This window comes from Netta rufina, assembly GCF_964035555.1.
Source record: "Netta rufina genome assembly, chromosome: 12".
In the NCBI taxonomy this organism is placed as follows: Eukaryota; Metazoa; Chordata; class Aves; order Anseriformes; family Anatidae; genus Netta; species Netta rufina.
In genome coordinates, this window is record NC_140135.1 from 1804885 (window position 1) to 1818804 (window position 13920).

At 34.6% G+C, this 13920-nt stretch overlaps 1 protein-coding gene across 2 annotated transcripts in view; it reads right to left on the minus strand.

Moving 5' to 3' along the window:
• The window catches only part of THOC2 (THO complex subunit 2), a 53610-nt gene that overhangs the window by 35883 nt on the left and 3807 nt on the right, over positions 1 to 13920 (minus strand). For both annotated transcript variants that reach the window (XM_084293982.1, XM_084293981.1), the window contains exons 2-9: positions 11807 to 11865; positions 9561 to 9652; positions 8498 to 8549; positions 6262 to 6332; positions 4366 to 4487; positions 3401 to 3534; positions 1613 to 1779; positions 908 to 1000 (exon numbers count right to left, since the gene is read on the minus strand). In XM_084293982.1, the coding sequence (XP_084150108.1) occupies positions 908 to 1000; positions 1613 to 1779; positions 3401 to 3534; positions 4366 to 4487; positions 6262 to 6332; positions 8498 to 8549; positions 9561 to 9652; positions 11807 to 11865 (790 nt within the window). The remainder of the gene's footprint in view (positions 1 to 907; positions 1001 to 1612; positions 1780 to 3400; positions 3535 to 4365; positions 4488 to 6261; positions 6333 to 8497; positions 8550 to 9560; positions 9653 to 11806; positions 11866 to 13920) is intronic.

A 13920-nucleotide genomic window follows, 5' to 3' on the forward strand; every position in this document is an offset into this window, starting at 1 on the left:
TACCATCACACATCTCTTCCTCCATGCTGATTGAGATACTCATTCCCACTCCTCCTCCACCTGAGGTATTTTTAGCCAAAAAAATAATGATGCCAGAGACAGTAATTGACAAGTCAGATTGTGAGTGACACTATTAACTGCCACACAAATTAATAGCGGAACTACATTGCAAGATTTCCATAGCTGTAATTAGAGCTCATTTCCTTGATTTCAGTGGAAGACTTAAGAGCCTTGAAATATATGGATATTCTGAAATTAAAAATTGGTGCATAATTTAAAAATATTTTGATAACTGTAACATTCTGTTTACCATCTGTCAAATTAGTATGCTGGTTGGTTGACAGAGTGCCAGACTGGAGAGGATAAATCTCTCAGATTACATCTGAGCCTGCAACTTCATTTTGCTCTTGCAGGATAATAATTCAGAATTCTTGTAGGTTAGATTACAGACTGATTTGGGAATATGTATATATGAGTTTTTTTTAAAAAATATACTATTAAAAAAAAGCAGTTAATCATCCTATCACTTTTTTCAAAAAATTTCCAAAGTGAAAACACCCCAAGGGTCTAGTTCTTAAGGAAGGTTACTCAAGGCATTTAAAACCAATCTCTTATCAATTACCTCCCACCTCCTAACTCAGGCAGGAGGTTAAACAAACCTGGAGGATACTACACAGATCATTCAAAGAAGGCCTATCAGCTTTAATACTTCAGTGTGTGCTTGTCTGAATGTAACATTACAAAGTGTTGGGAAATTTAACAGATATTAAATGTACATACACAGGTACTACAAGGTACATGTATGTCATGAGTCTTAAGCTTTAGGAATAGGACAAGATATCTAGCACACTTCTTAAAAAAATTATTCTTTGTTTTTGGCATTTGACCAAGTAGCACTGTCACTTACATGGACATAAAGATCTTCCAAATCTATCAGATTATGTTGCAACAGGACAGCAGCAACTCGGTATAAGGAAGGAGGCGTCTCACCACTTGGATCCTAAAGAAGGCAAGATTACAAATTAAAAAGAAAGGAAAAGACATGAAAACAAATGAAATTACTTGAAGCTCAGTTCATCAACACAGTTCTTCCTGCTGCCATGTCAGTTACCTGCTACTACTCCAAAGCCATACTGCCTTATGGCTAGACTTGACTGCAATAAGCAAACAGATTTTTCAGAAACTGTAAGGTTTAATTTTCTCTGCATCTTATGGTGCTTGTATGCAGTTCTATACCATATTTCAAAAACTTAATTGAATATTCTCTGAAATATTAACCACCTTGTAAACATGCTCTTTACTCCTTTGGACAAGTCTTTTGTTTATAAAGGCACAGTTTCTTCGTTAATGCCAGTCCTTATATAACTATACACCTTCAAATGGAAGGTGTGATGATCAAGATTGCTGACCATAACTCAGACAGGCAGCTGAAAGCATCTTCCTCAAAAATACATTAGAAAATTCTATTCAAATCATGAAATTGTTTTTAAAACTGGAATTCTACAATATATTAATTTCCATACTAAAAAGAACTACAGCAGATGTCTGTTATCACTGACTGCAGTTCATCACTTAACCAACCAGTGATGAAAATAATTAAGAAATACATTACCTGATAAAATTTGAATTTGAACCCAAGGATATGGCATAAAGTTTGTGGTTCACACATGTACATGTATGACTCTATCAGTGGTACAAAGAAATCATCATACTCAGGCCTGCACTCATAGACTTCTAGGATAATGTCCAAAACTCTGTTAGGATCAAGGTTAAAACATCCTAGTGGAAAAGAACAGAGCAGAAAAGCTTAATATCACTACTTTTCATTTTCATTCTGTTACTAATCTACAAATGCATTACTTTTTGAAGTTTGATCAAGGCGAAATTTTAACAGAAAAGATCTACATACAACAAAATAATCTGGATCACCTCCAAATACACCAATCATTTTGACTTGTGTCTAGTACTAAACCAGGCAAAGACATTCAACGGGACTTTCAATTCAGTTTACACAGAAATTTTAAGTTACCCTCTTATAGTCAACATTTGAGAAGTACAAAACAAATTCACTAATCCCATAGTGCCAGCAGAATGCACAGACTTGTGTTGCAGCTGCATAAATGAACCATGTAAACCCAAAACATTATTTTACACCCTTAGGAGTGTTCAAGTTTGCAGCTAAATCCTGACCCATCTGGTTACACTGTCATGCCAACTCAGCACTGCTGCTAGCAATAACAAGAACTGCTTGTTTATTTTAGAGCAAGGATATAGATCAACTTAAGCCAGTGTTGAAATAGTATCTGTATCTCACTAAACTTTCTCTGCCACAAAATAAATACTATTGTTTATATCAGAAGAATCCACATCTACACTATTTTCTTCTTTGTACCATAGGAAAAAAATGTCATCCATGCACATCCACTATGCAGCTATGTAATTACATTGGTCTTTCTTTCCCCAGAGGCTATTTCTACTATGTCAGGACCTCCTGCAAATCAGTACTTTAGAAAATGTTTTATGGGAAGTCCATCTGCAAATCCTAAAATTCTCCAGAAGACAGAAAAATGCTGTTATAAAATTCCTCAAACTGAATGTGTATTTTTTACTGTAATAACCACCAAAAACCATCTTATTATCTAGCTCTCTTCCAAAGCAAGTAGTATTACTACAGGGATTTGCCAGTCTCAAGCAAAATTCTGTGATAGATGGAGAATTATCTTTATAAAATACTAGCACATCATTTGGACTGGCACTGTATAGAACAGGAAATAGTGCAAGCATTAATATTATAAAACTTTGTGCAAAAAGGAAGTCTAAAATATGGAGAATTACCAACATCTATTTCAAATATATTTTGCAATTTTATTGCAACCCTATTACTACTAAATTTAGATATATGGAAAAAAAACACAAATTGAACTAGACAAAGGAGAAACATTTACTACTACTGTCACTTTATAGAGAACCAGTTGTTCAGCTCCTTCAAGATTAAGAGGATATTCACGCATTGAGTTCAGTACCTTAAAATAGCAAAAGACATTACTTTGTTACTTTCTAATCTTCCTGCTAACAGATGTCAGAACATCCTCAAAAAAACACTACTCTTCCAGTGGCTGCTGAAGTTGATCAAAGTCACATTTGGGACTGTACTATACATTTAGTAACTAATTTTTAATTACACAACATTACCAAAAATCCACTTTGCCAAAGAAACAGGAGCATCCAAATTTCATAATCCAATCAAAGATGGTCTGCCAATATGTTACTACCACACTACATGCCTGTATCATGTTATTTGATTCCCAGATGATCTCAAACAACAGTCAAAGGTCATCCTCTAGAGTTGCACAACCATTTAAGAAAATCAGTGTCCATATTCCTCCAACAAATTCCTTACCTATTAAAGATTTGATATTTTCAAGGATTAAATCACTAGTGATATTTCCAGATAAGTCTTGCCCCAGCTCTGCAATCAGCTTTGCATAACCTTCATTCTCCTCTCTTAACAAATTAAATTTCTGTTGCTTATAACTGCAAATAAACAGAAATTAAACACTATTAATACATCCACAGTGAAAGCTTATTCATGTTCTTATGAATATTAAACTTGCTATACAAAACGTGAACTTCAAATACATTTTCAAGAACTTGCAGTTTGTATCAGCTATTGCAAAAATGAGATAATGCAGTACAACAAGTATCTGCAAGGCAGCAAGTATTCTTCAAATAAATCCATCTCTTTTATTTCAAATTCAGACCATTTAAAAGCTAGATTGTTAGCACTAACAATAAAGCTTGTTCTTACATGCTATACTGAAGAACTGCTCAGCACCTTATCAGTCTGTGAGTAAGGACCTATTCTAGTTTTAAATGCTCTTCTTTAATATAGAGACTGAAGCATTGGATGCAAAGGCACAAAATATACATTCACAAAAATCTATAGTGTTGCCAAAATTAACATAACTGCATTTGCTTATTTATGAGAACATCAAATACATATACCCATGCTTAACTGATGTAACAGTAAAAAAATATTTGCTCATACTTAACAAATTTACATTTATTACAAATAAAAATAAAAAGTATTTAATCTGTACATACAGGATAACTGTAGCAAAGAAAAGGTCATAGCAATAAGAAGTTAAAACAGGTTTTAGCATTCACATGCTTGAGAAATGTAGGAGGGCTAATGATGTTCTATTATTGTCAGTGACTTGTTAGAGTGCAATGAAACATTTTTCCTAAATAAAAGACAGTATTTTAATACAATAAACATTTTTTTTAAAGTAAACATTGTTACCAGATTAATTAGCATTGCCCTTCCCCACCCACCCTCTAGAAAACCCTTACCCCAAAACTTACAATAGCTTTGTCTTTATTTTAACAGATTTCTGATTGAACTGTTGAGACTGCTTGATAAGTCCTAGTGATTCCAGTGTTTCTGGATCTAAACGCTCCTTTAGGACAGTATCAGATACAAGATACTAAAAAAAAAAAAAGACCAAAAATACACATCAGATTTGCCAGTTATGAACACCTAGAAACATACATATATACCCTCATACTAAGTTTGAAACAGAATGTATTTACAAGTGAATACAACTGAGAAACTGAACTAAAACTAGAATTTTACAGAGGTACGTTTTATATAGCGAACACCTTGAATAAACAAGCTGTAGAGTCTAACTGCTGGTTACAAAGTATACACTGCTTAGTATCTAGGGATGTTATTACAAGAACTGCATATTACGAAGCTTAAACCCACTCTCTCATACTCTGAAAAAATGCCTTATTTTCTTACACTGATTTTTCCTACAAGTCAAGCTTATTCCAGATGGCTAGGAATGCAATTTCAAAAGGCACAAGTAGGTTGCATAAAGGAGAAATTTAACAAAATGTACTTCAGAAGCAACATTTGTTTAACCGAGAGGTAAGGAAACTTACACTCTCTCAAAACTACTTCCTTAAATGATTCAAACAATGAGACTACATTACTCTACCCATAACGCATGTGATAAAGGTATGTAGAAAGAAGTACCAAGTCAGCTAACATAGCTGAAAAATACAGAGAGAAGTTTAACCACTTCCTGCTTAATCAGTCTAGTAAGATATTTGATTCCCAACGTTCTGCCAATACTTCTCTTATACATATTTTATGATTTTTTTATTTTTTTATTTTTTAAGTTCTCATTAAGGAAACAAGAAGAAAATCAGCATACATGCTTTTAGGAACATTTAAAGTTTAAATTCACACTGCAGGACAGAACTCTGGATCGAAGTTACTTGTGTTACGTCTCATTCCTGGAAACAGTGTTTGTTTCTGATGACATGTATCATATCTGCAAGTGCTCACTTCACCATTTCTTGTCTTCATGCTATAATTCTTCCCCAATCCAAAAAGTATTCATTAAACAAACAATGCAGCAGCCTTACTGCATGAGTTTGTTTGGTCACAGAATTCCTGGATGTCCCTAAATATTTTGCGCTGCATTAAAAACAGGAAACTAAACGAACTACTCACATACAAGCAGCTTTGCATCTTACAATCCTGAGCTACAGTAAATCTGTAGGTCCAAATGGCTGTAACATTAAAACTAAAACGATGTTTTTTGAAAATGGCAAAATAAATTTTTCTGGTTGAGCTGCATCGGAACTTAAGGTCAGCAGCAAGAACAAAAGTTACCAAGATACATACATACATATATATATATAAAATAAAATTGTAATTTATTTTTCTATGATGGATAAAGCTAACCTAAGGAGACCTCCCTGACCAGACTAACAATATGGAAGATACAAATGAAAAGTTTCAATCCACAGGAAGGAACAGACTGACTGCAATAAAAGAATATTATCAGCATTCAAACTGCTTAGCCATATGTTATGAACTACAGTCAATAAGAAACAGTACATACACAATTTTTTCCTGAAATCAGCAGAGAAAATAACAAGCTCAGTGAGTTAATTCCTTTAAACAAGAACCCAAAGGTTGGTCTATCTGGTGAAACAACAGCTCTACCTACACCGTTGTCTAAATTAAAAACATGTTCAGCCTGAACTATCTTGTCAGCAATACAAAACAGCTAAAAAAGTACTTATTTGTGTGTAATTTCTCAAGCTGTTGAAACATTTTAACAGACTCCCTCAAAAAACCGAACTACAACAATGTAGTTTTAAGAATATCTATTTTTTTTTTTTTTAAAACAGATTTTACCATATACTTTTACCGAAATAATTTGTAAGTGCAACTGAACTTACCAAACAGGCTAAGACCAGTTGAGTAAAATGATCCCTCTTACTTTTTTCTTCTAAACAACTTGTTTCAATATCTAGAATAAAGGAAGAGGGGATAAAAAACATGGTATTTGTGGAAATTTGCCCCTGTTATCTTCACGGAATTTAGAAGTTTATTCTATTCTTCACTATTATGTTAAATGCTCATGACGACACAATGCAAAGTAGCTTGTTTTTAACACACTAGCCGCCTGTAACATTGCAGCTACCTATTCACCTTGAGATCCCCATAATATTTCAATGACCAACATCACACATGCACAAATCCCACAAAAAGGTAGAATAGAAACCAGAGGAATATCATAATCATAATTCTTTCCTTTCTTTGTTGGAATGAGGTTTATGGTAAATATTAAGAATGAATAATAAGCAGGAAACAATAGAAATACAAATTGCTGAAGAGAACTGGGTGACCCTAGCCCTAATATCACATTGTTCTACTCTCTTTTCCCTTGTCTTTAGAGTAACTGCTGTTTATTGCCCAGTCTGCAGTCTTTTACTAGCTGTAATTCTGTATTTCCATTCTTTTTGCATTGTCAACAACTGAATGCAATTCAGAAATTCACTCCTGTGGGAAGAGAGGCCATAAAACAAAGGAAGCATGCCTGTCTAAAGTAACTTAAAGAAAAACAGAAAACATTTCATTACAGGAAGCAAGGAGCTGCAAAAGGAGCGGAAAACTCCATAAACAAAGAATCAAAAGGCAGACATCACCAAATATAAGTACGTACAGACACGAGCACAAAAACACACAGAAAAACTAGACCCACAAAGTGACAACAACAAAAATCAGAGGAAGAGACCCCCGAACAGACTAGAAAACAATGATGTAGCAGGGTAGCAGCAGAGGAAACAGACATGCCAGAGCAGTCCAGACCCCTGCACCCAAGCATCTCAGCCACAAAGAATCTGAAGAAAAAAATTAGTTTAAAGGAATACAGATTAGAGGATAAAAACAAGAACCAAAATTCTTATACACTGAGACACAGTAACTGAGAGAAGGCTCCATTAAAGGGGGAAAAAATGGATCCTGGTAGCAGCAGACAGAGCTTAGAGTGGAAGAAGTGTTAGAGGAAACTCATGGAAAAATAAGCAAGAAATTATACCAAATTTTATTTGTCCCCATAGTAAACTTAGCTCCCAGTCATACTATTTCTCTGCTGCTAGTAAATCTAGTAAATGCAGGGCAGCTGTCTACATAATTGGGGGGGGGGGGGGGGGGGGGGGAAGCAGACACACTAGTTTCAGTTATTCAAACAGTTTAAGTTCAAGGAGCAACCCATTCAGTTTTCTAACCCAGCTCTAACCCATTATAACCCAGCAAAGGATATCAGTACAATATCGCACCATAAAAACTATTACAAAGAAAAAAAGATACAAACACAGAGTGAAACATTGTGAATGAAGTAGTCAAAAATGTATCAGTTGAGTATTACAGAACTGAGGCTGCACATACAAATTTGATAGTCTGTGACTGTCCAGAGAACCCTAGACACCTTCAAACTACTGCCTGTGATGAAGAGACTGACAGCAAAATTCACTGATACGTGCTGAAAAGAACAAAAGGACATAGAACAAGAAATTAAAAGTATGATCTGAAAAAGTATTTGGGATTAAAATTCTAAAAACGCACCAGAAACAGCTTTGGATCAACATTATACAACACAAAAATCTGGAAGTTATTACCAGAACAAGAGGCATACATCTTTAAAGCCTGCTCCGTTTGCAGGTAATAACTTGGCAAGCAATTCCAGCTGCCTTTAGGTTTCTGGACAGCTAGTACAAGCTCCATTTCTCTAACGATGACAATGCAGATAGAAATATTTACAGAATGCATTCTGAGAACAGAAGATTATGCACCAATTTAAAATATTTATAAGAATGATAACTACATTAAATCACTGACTCCATTAGCTAGCATCCAACATTCTTCTAAACTATCTACTTCAACTTTTCTTGTCTGATCAATTTCCACTGCCTTTAGTAGGTGAACATATAGGAACTGTATCAGAACAAAGCAGAAAAGACACTAAGAACTTTGATACAGATACACCGAGAAAGAACCAACAAACATTTTGTAAAGAGAAGTAATGCTTTACAGATTTAATGAGTTTTCCTGAAGAAGTGAGCAATTAAATTCACAAAGCATGTATTTTTCCAAATCTATCACAATGCTGAAAAGGAAGGGAACACAACTCACCTAATATGCAGAATACATCAGCTAAGATGGAAGGCATGTCTTCCCGAAGCTCCTAACAAGGAAAAAAGAACACACATAATAAATACAATAATTCCAGTAACTACACTTAAAAAAAATAAATAGTTCTGTTACATAAAAGAAAACAGTGACTCTAGAGAAGGCATCCTACTGTTGAATACCTTTCTGCTTAATATGGAAGGGTAATTGATTTATAGCATTAAACCTGGCATCAAACCAGTAACAGGCTTTTTTCTTAAAATTATAAATGGATAGTTAGTTAACCCTTATCACAGGTCTGCACTCATCCAGGAATAACTAATTGGGAGAACAAGTTCTTAGGTATATTTGCCCTTGTCAAAGCCTCTATATTAAGCAAAAACCCTCAAAAATTTCACAGCAAGATGCAGATAAATTAGAATCAGCTTTTAAGAAAAAAAATGACAACACTAAAGCTTCTCTAGAAAAGCTGTTATTCCTTCCTGTAATTTCCAGTATCCTTCTACAATAAATATGACAAATGCAGAAGATGAAAGGATTAGAATTCTATATGTATGAAAGGAACTTAAAAAATTACATTGAACAGTATATTTACACTATATAAATATCTGCACCCCAATGTTACATATAATATACATCAATAATAAAAAACAACAGCATTGAATAGGAGCATTATTTTAACCATGGTCATGGGACTTGAACATCTCAATAGTAAAATGGTAAAAAATATAAATTACAAAAACCAGTAGGTGGCATCACTGCCATGCTGCATAAGCAAGTTAATTCTATTTTTAGCATTTATGAAAAACTTCAGTCTTCATATGCCCTTAAAAAATTCATTCATTTATGCTAAAATGAACAGAACTACTCCTCACCACAAAAGGAGGGAATAAACAGAAACCCTAACAGCCTACAGACACTTCACCCAGAAATGAAGAAAAAGGACTTGACAAGGACAACTTTTTAGATGTAAAAAACAAGTTTCTCAAATACCATCCTGCTTGATTTTCATTCTGACCTTTTAACTAAATATTTAAGTCTACAATTAAAACAAATATAAACTTACTATAACATCACCAAGAACATTAGAGGCTTGATCATGCTTTAGGTTTCCTCTGATAACATGATATGCAAGCTCATACAAAACCTGTTGGATATCTGTTGAAACAAAGCAGATGATTAAAGAATGCAGTAGGTAATCCTTGGTTTAACTTTCAAAACCATGTGTACAAGAATGCTGTAGTCTTCAGACACTTGACAGGTAAAGAGGACTTGAAGATAGGGATTATTTTACTGATGCTGACAGATTAAATCTGAGCATCAATGTGTAAGACTTCGCATAATCAGGCAGTAAGATATGATCTACTTTCCTGAGAGCTTATGAAAACAGTAAAATGGGATGGAAAACTACAGTCCTGAGCATAACAACTTGAGTCTTTGCAGTTGGTTTAACAGACAACTTACAATTCACGTGAATATTATATATTTCAGTTCAGAATTTTTTCTTCATCATCTTGTAACAGATATACTTTCAAAAGCCATTTCTCTAGCAGAAAATACAATTTAACTGGGAAAAAATGTCTAACCAGGATTTATTACTACTACCACTTATGGAAATCCCTCACAACCAAAGAACAGTGTTTTACAAAAGCTTATATTACACTGAAATACTAAACACAGGTGCATTTGAGAAAAATCTTGCGAAGTTAAATATGGTGTTTGCAAAAACAGCTATGGTAAACTTACAAAGGATTATTCTTTAACAAACAGCAATGTTGATCTACTTCTTAATGTATGAAAAAATTAAAATCCCATGTTTTCAATTTACAATTATACCACATTTTCCTCAACAGATAGTATTTCCAATGGTCATAATAGTTGAAGTCATTAGTATTTTAAATTATCATAATAATTTAAACCAACTAATTAATAACTTGGGGCCTGCAGACTATTGTCATTTTACTATATACAGATGATAATAAATAGAGACATGTTACTTGTACTTATAACAATGCTTTTGGCAAAGAACAGTAGTTGCACAAGACCTGAATATAGTAGGATTGGTTCCTGCATCAGTTTTACATAAAACACCCTTACCACTTTGAAGGCCAATTCAACAGCACAGCTTAGGGCAGTACCAAATTCAAAGATTTACAATGAATCCAAAGCAGCCATAATCACGGCCTTAGTTGTCTCTCTGCAAGTGGCTTCGCATAGTGGGGAGAATTTGTTATGCAGGTACGCTGCCAACCCTGACCTGGCCTCACAGGCCTGTGGTATACTGGACTTAAACAGATGTCTTTCTGGAACTAAAAGGCAGAAGTGCAAGTGTCAGTGTACTCTTCTCAACAGGATCCTAGTTATGTGGACTCAAGTTCTCAGCAGTCAGCAACTCTGTACTTCACTCCAAACTACAAATATTTTCAGTTGATTCTTTTGTTTGTTTTTCTGCCCATCACCAGAAGGATTTCAACCCTTTCTACTGTCTTATTAATTTCTTCAAAACAGCTACTGTGTGTATCTAGCCATTCCCACTGGATCTTAGATTCTGACAGCAAGTGCAAGAAAGAGAAAAAAACGTAGGAATTGCCAACCTTGGTCTAGAATAATGAACATCTGGTGAACATTCTTAGAAAGCTTTGGGAATAGCCAGTTTGCTTTGCTAAACAGATTTTTCTTTCTTACTGTTACTTGTAAACCAAAACATTTCAATATAAATTATCTTCTCCACTATTCCTATCATCTATGACTATTTTAGCAAGAACTCAAATCACCACCTAAACAGTACAGCAACATTTGCTGTCTTAGCAATATGGAAGCTTTTCTCCCAATACAATCTGCAGAGCAAATCAAAATGTAGTTTTTCTTTAAAACTTCAAAAAGACTTCCTGAAGTGAGAATTTAAAATTTGAGGACAATAGTGCTTTTCATTAACAAAGGGGATAGTGTCTATAACACAGGTATTGTAAAAATTACTTTCTGCAGTCCTCAATCGTACTTGCAGGTATCAGTACTTACATAATTTGCTTTTAGAACAAAATCTAGTGGTATATTGAGTTTGCAAAATGGAATTGTATTTTCTACAACTTAAACCAAATACTAGCTGACCTTAACACTGGTTACTACTGTCCTGATGAGAGATCACTTGGACATTTGAAGACAAATCTAGGTGTGGATTTTCCTTTAGCATGCATTAATTGCCAATGTATACGAACATTCGAAGCAGATACATACATGGCTATCATAATCAACTGTTTCCAGGCTTTCTTTTCATTTAACTTGAAGAAAAACAAACAAACAAACTCAGCTTACCTCTGAAACCGACATTATCATGGCTTTTGTTTTCACTGAGAGTGCGACACAGTTGCAAACTGCAGTAAAAGAAAACAAAAAATATAGATATTAGGATATTAGCATTGAATAACCAGCATATGTTTCAGGGCTCTTGTTATTCTGGCTAAAATAATTTTAACTCCGGCAGTTTAAATACCTGACTACATTTTAGTTTTCATAAACATTTATTCAGAGGAGTTACACAGCAAAGAAATACAAGACTTCCAATATATCAGATATGGAATAGGGCCTTTATACTTCAAAAAAACATGCTTCCTAACATTACATGTGCTTACACATAGAAAAGTCAGAAAGCTAGGTGATATTAGTAAACCTAAGGAGCCACAGAAGTGCTAGCACTAACCTACTGTTAGACAGTGAGGAAGTGTTCATCTATTTCTATGACTTGCCGTCACTTCCAATCTCTGACCTGCAAAATTGTTAAACCACCTGCATGTCTTCCAAATGCAGTCTTTGCACTGATGAGACAGAACATTACCTGTAAGTGCAAATTCTCATCACCAAGAGAAGCCACGATAGGCTGCAAAGACCTGTTGTGATGACTTCTTGGCTACCATCAAGGTCTCCCTCAAAAATATCAGCCATGTAAAAATTACACTAAGCACCACACAGACTGCAATAAAATAATAGTCCATTGCATTATAAAATAAATGCTTCTATAGCAGTAGGCTTCACTACACAGAAGGCATAGAAACAGACGCACAACCCAAGCTGCTGAGGATTTTCTCTCTCCCATTACATTTTCACTACAGGATGAGGCTTCAGAAACAATTTCACATTTAAAAAGCAACAGCATTCAAAAGAGGTAGCTGTTTGCCTACCAAATTACAGACACTAAGGGAAATCCTAAGAATTTCCTTCATATTTGCAAGTTTTCAATCAAGCTTCACATTTTTCATCGTAAGTCTTTCACATGCAAAAACGGAAGACAGTATCCGAGCTAGTGTTCCTACGTAAGAAGCTATGTAAGTCTACAGTTTCCTGTGTGAGCGATTTTTTTTTAAACAACATTATCTAATAAAGCAGGTATGTACAATTATTATAGAGGCTTATCATGGAAAAATAAATTGTAAAGGATTCTGTAGCAATCCATCACTCATTCTATTTGCATCCTGTACAGATTATTACCTCTCTAGCAGGAGTAAACAGCTGTTCCAGGAATCAAAGGACAGAATTTAGCAACTACAAGGTAAATGCACCTTTTAAAAACAACTGGAAAATGTGCAGTTTTACATATAGGTATAATGTAATCAGCAGAAACATGCAAGCTCAGCAAAAGTGAGGGTATGGCTAAGATGTTCTTAATGCTATTGAACAAAATGCAACATGTTTTGAAATAACCTGAACAGACACAGCAAAATAGAGGACTGTATGTTTATTTTATTCTTCATGAATTGTAAATGCACTTACTTTTCAAGTGTGGATGGATTTTCCCTGCTGTTCTTGGGAGTATTAATTTAAGTCAGATTTTTCTACATCTTAATGACTACTCCTCCATTAAGTTACCCTGCTCTCATTTCTAAGCTCTGTATGCAAATAACAGGAATGTAAAACAACTGATTCTACAAAATTATCTACCGAGATGCACATCATGACCCCTACGACTTAAAATGATACCATCACATAGGTTGCAGTAGCAACAGCCCTGACTGCTTGGACTGAAGATTTCACTGAAGTACATGTTAATACAAAATACAAATTGTAACCCTCTTCCAATCCCATTTCCAGCAATACCAAAATACTAGCATATAAACTTCATAGTAACATAGGACCTGTTTGATCAATGTAAAAAGTCACACTAAAGATCAGCCTGTAAAGCAACCTGCTTTCCATTTTTAATTACATTTGAAAAAATAACTTAAAAATTTGGGAGATGGAGATAATAAATTTCCTTAGGTCTACATGGGAACTTTGGTGGTAGAAAAGAATGCACTGGTATTCATATTTGGATATAAATTAATATTTGTGCTTATATTCTCCCATACAGGTAGACAATCTCTGCAGGTGGATGACCTTCCCTGAAGGTGCTGGCAGGCAGTGCAGCTCTTTCACAGCTCGCTGGGGAGAAACAA